Source organism: Octopus bimaculoides, chromosome 15 (assembly GCF_001194135.2).
Source record: "Octopus bimaculoides isolate UCB-OBI-ISO-001 chromosome 15, ASM119413v2, whole genome shotgun sequence".
NCBI lineage: Eukaryota > Metazoa > Mollusca > Cephalopoda > Octopoda > Octopodidae > Octopus > Octopus bimaculoides.
The window spans coordinates 43,732,387-43,734,366 of NC_068995.1; the positions used below are offsets into that span (position 1 = coordinate 43,732,387).

Here is a 1,980-nt window from a genome sequence, read left to right on the forward strand (position 1 = left end):
TGTGTATGTGTTTGCGTATGAGTGAATATACGTTGTGTGTATTTGTGTGTTTGCGTATGTGCGCATATACGTTGTGTGTTTGCGTATGTGCACGTAGACGTTGTGTATTTGTGTGTGTGTGTGTGTGTGTGTGTGTGTGTATGTGTTTGCGTATGAGTGAATATACGTTGTGTGTATTTGTGTGTTTGTATATGTGTGCATATACACTGTGTGTATTAGTGTGTGTGTGTTTGCGTATGCGCACATATACGTTGTATGTATTTGTGTGTTTCCTCTCAGTCTCATACCTCCACACTCTGTACTTTGGTACTCCATTCTCCACAGGATCTGTCCACAATGAGACTCACCTACCAGTCTGTACTCGGGGAGATGGACCGACTGACCTTACAGCTGAAGGAAGAGCAAAGCAAACAACTCAGTCTTCAGCAGCAACTGAAGATGGCAACGTCCAAGAGTGCCAGCATGCGCGAGGTGAGTCCAACATCTGACCATCACTTCTGACTTTGTAATATTGTCTTGGATTGGTAGAGAAAAAAATCTTTTATCTTTTATCACTCATTAAACTGTGGCCAAACTGAGGCACTGCCTTGAAGAATCTTTAGTCGAATGATTCGACCCCCAGTACTTTTTTTAAAGCCTGGTTTTTATTCTGTCGCTCTTTTTTGCTGAACTGCTAGGTTACGAGTGTGTAAATTCACCAACATCGGTTATCAAGCAGTAGTGGCAGACAAACACACACACACACATGGACACATACACACATGGACACATACACACACGCACGTGCACACACACATACACACACTTCTCTAAGTCAAATTTTTAATTTTTAATTCACCTCAAAAAAAGTTTTGTTATTTTTTTCGTGGTGTAATCAAATTATTTAACAATAAAAGACACGTCTGAGACAGCTGTAGTGAGTGGACCTTTAAGCCATTTGTAGTAAAGATGGATGTTTTTCTGGTGCTGCTTTTACTTTACCATTATTATTAAATATAATCCAAAGGCAGCGAGCTGGCAGAATCGGTTGCACGCCGAGCGAAATGCTTAGCGGTATTTCGTCTGTCGTTACGTTCAGAGTTCAAATTCTGCCGAGGTCGACTTTGCCTTTAATCCTTTCGGGGGTCGGTAAATTAAGTACCAGTTACGCACTGGGGTCAATGTAATCGACTTAATCCCTTTGTCTGTCCCCTCTATGTTTAGCCCCTTGTGGGCAATAAAGAAATATGAAACTGAAAGAAGCCCATCGCATAGATATAAGTGTGTGTGTGTGTGTGTGTGTGATGATGATGTTGAAGATGATGATGATGAAAATGGTGATGTTGTTCTAACCCTTTCTATCTCTCTCTCTCCTCCTCTCAGCTCCAAGAACAGATAATCTCACTGCAGAACGATAAACAACTCCTTGTGGAAAGCAATGATAAGCTGACCAGAAGGTATGTATGGAGGGGTGGTCATCTAGATTTGTAAAGTCAGCACCCCCCCCCTCACTTTACTGTTGTCGTTGTCATTGTTGTTGTTGTAGTTGTTGTTTTTTGGCCCAAAGAGTTATGTTTGATGCGGGTGTATATTGAACCCTCTTCCATAGTTTCATATTCTGTCTTACCCTTTGCAACTATTTCTAACACTACCACCAACACTACTGCCACCACCACTAGTACCACAGCCATCACTACAATTACCGTCACCACCGCAACTACCACAGCCATCACGGCCATAAACACTACTGTCACAACCACCACAACACCATCACTACCATTACCATCACCACCCCACCATCAACATCACCACTACCATCAATATCACCGCCACCACTACCAGCACCACTGTCATCACTATCATCACACCACAACACCATCACCACCACCACCACCACCACCACCAGCACTACTGTCACCACACCACAACACCACCACCATTACCACACTACATCACTACCACCACCACCATCACCACCACCACCACCACCACTACCGTCAC

At 43.4% G+C, this 1,980-nt stretch overlaps 2 protein-coding genes across 3 annotated transcripts in view; both read left to right on the forward strand.

Annotated features, from left to right (window-relative positions):
- The window catches only part of LOC106879000 (G-protein coupled receptor 183-A), a 269,907-nt gene that overhangs the window by 160,847 nt on the left and 107,080 nt on the right, over positions 1-1,980 (forward strand). The gene's annotated exons all lie outside the window — the stretch shown is intronic.
- Positions 1-1,980, forward strand: part of LOC106878987 (protein fantom) — a 28,144-nt gene that overhangs the window by 9,240 nt on the left and 16,924 nt on the right. Inside the window, exons 9-11 of the mRNA XM_052973412.1 lie at positions 98-104; positions 325-471; positions 1,363-1,436. Coding sequence (XP_052829372.1) covers positions 98-104; positions 325-471; positions 1,363-1,436 — 228 coding nt within the window. The remainder of the gene's footprint in view (positions 1-97; positions 105-324; positions 472-1,362; positions 1,437-1,980) is intronic.